Source organism: Limulus polyphemus, unplaced genomic scaffold, assembly GCF_000517525.1.
Source record: "Limulus polyphemus unplaced genomic scaffold, Limulus_polyphemus-2.1.2 Scaffold10771, whole genome shotgun sequence".
NCBI lineage: Eukaryota > Metazoa > Arthropoda > Merostomata > Xiphosura > Limulidae > Limulus > Limulus polyphemus.
The window spans coordinates 4,054-6,192 of NW_013676381.1; the positions used below are offsets into that span (position 1 = coordinate 4,054).

Here is a 2,139-nt window from a genome sequence, read left to right on the forward strand (position 1 = left end):
CAGGAATGTTCAGTTCTTCACCTTGAGAAGAACTAGAGTAGAAAGGTTAGTTTTTAATTTTAATATTTTTTAATTGGACCAAAGATTAGATTTCAGATAGATTGATGTTTTGTGATATGAAATAAATGATCGCATGTATTCGTATTTTTTTTAATTGAATATGTCAGAGTTAAAAGTTCACTAACTGAAAATCACGTATTTGGTCTTTAAAAGTTAGCTGTATAGATAGTCTGTATACATGCTATGTTGTGTGTGATGTTTATAATTATATGAACATGTAATACGTGTTATGTACGTACGTGTTATTGCTCTAATCTGCCTGTTTTTTTTAAACTCTGGCCTGTTGGATTAATTTAATCAACAACTGTATACTTCCACCCTAACCTGTTTCCCTTCAGAATGGACTTGGTTAGAAGTACTGTGTGTAGTAGTAAATATGGGTTTATACAAATGTATTCACATAAATAAATATCTTGTAGAAATACTCTAATTGTAGATAGTAATTATGAAATTCAAACTTCAGCAGGCTGTAAATTGGTGAAATCAAGAATGTAAAGTGAATATTGTGCTAACACAAAGACAGTTTTATAGTACATAATATACCGTATCTGCCCTATAACAATGCACATATTGTGCTAACACAAAGACAGTTTTATAGTACATAATATACCTTATCTGCCCTATAACAATGCACATATTGTGCTAACACAAAGACAGTTTTATAGTACATAATATATCATATCTGCCCTATAACAATGCACATATTGTGCTAACACAAAGACAGTTTTATAGTACATAATATACCGTATCTGCCCTATAACAACGCACACTTTTCCCTCAAAATACCTTCCAAAAAAATTACTGTACGTTATGTATGCATACGTCCAATTTTGTTGGGTATTTTACTAGAAGCTATCACTGAAAATCATAAAACATCATTAAAGGTTTCATAAAATTTTGCATATCCAATGCAATGGATGGGATGGATGATGAAATGCTGTGGGAATCAGAAGAAGATGAAGCTAAAGTTTAAGGAAACAAAGATGACTTGTGTGAAGATGAATGATCAGCTTAGTGTATTATCACTTATAAACTTTTCAGTAAATTTTGTAGAATTTTAACTGAGATATTTCCAAAAATGTTTAGTACATTTGTAGTTGTTTACTGTATTTAGAAACTATTCTATACATTTTGTACAACTGACGTGTAAGAAAACCCTTTCAAAATTGGGTGCACATTTAATTCGGGAAAATACGGTAACACAGCACTGTTGAAAAATCCATAAGAAAATAGTAACATACACTACTTCTTCTGAGTGATGATATGGATGAATACATAAAAATTAGTGGTTTAAGAAATATATTTGTGATCTTTAATAAATAAGTTTAGAAATGTCTTTAACCATAAACGTTTATTTTTTTCCCATAGAAATTCAACCCAAATATTTTATCCAAATTGAACAAAGAAACTGGAAAGGTAAGAGTATTTGGTTTTCGTGATAGATATTTTATGAATTTTTTTTTAAGGTACATTTTTAGTTTCTTCTTGCGTATAGACTCTTGTGCAGTTTTAAGATCTTTCCCACTCAGCATAGAAAGTGTTATTACATATCTGTTTTTATACATAGTTTTAACACCCAGTCTGTGAGTGTGTTGATTCCCAAAGAAAGCTTTCTTGTACTCTCTCTCTCTTTCTTGTTGTTTTTGTTTATTTTTTTTTCAATCGGAATAGAGATTTAAACTCTTTGCAATATCTGGAATCTGAATTGCTCAGCAGCATGGCCAAATTTGCATTAGTTTTCAGGATATGAGAGAACAAAATTTATTCCCACATCCAAAACACGGTTGTGGCCACATATGTTGCACAGTATAAAATATCTGGTTCTGTGGCTTTCATGAGCTACACAGAAAAAAGCATGTTTAATTATCCTTGTCTTTATTTTGATGGTTCCTGCTCAGAATTGTGGACAAATACTCATCAAGTTATTTACAGGAAGTAGTCTGGTATGCGAGGAATGAAATAGCAGTAGTAGTAACAGTGGCAATAGTAGTAGTGGAATCACCAGAATGGAATTCTGGTGATTCCACTACTACTATTGCCAGTACAGTTCGTACAGTTATTCCAGGGCAATAGTAGTAG

At 31.5% G+C, this 2,139-nt stretch overlaps 1 protein-coding gene across 1 annotated transcript in view; it reads left to right on the forward strand.

Moving 5' to 3' along the window:
• Positions 1–2,139, forward strand: part of LOC106476516 (protein HIRA-like) — a 16,500-nt gene that overhangs the window by 2,689 nt on the left and 11,672 nt on the right. Inside the window, exon 4 of the mRNA XM_013937172.2 lies at positions 1,429–1,476. Within this exon, the coding sequence (XP_013792626.2) occupies positions 1,429–1,476 (48 nt within the window). The remainder of the gene's footprint in view (positions 1–1,428; positions 1,477–2,139) is intronic.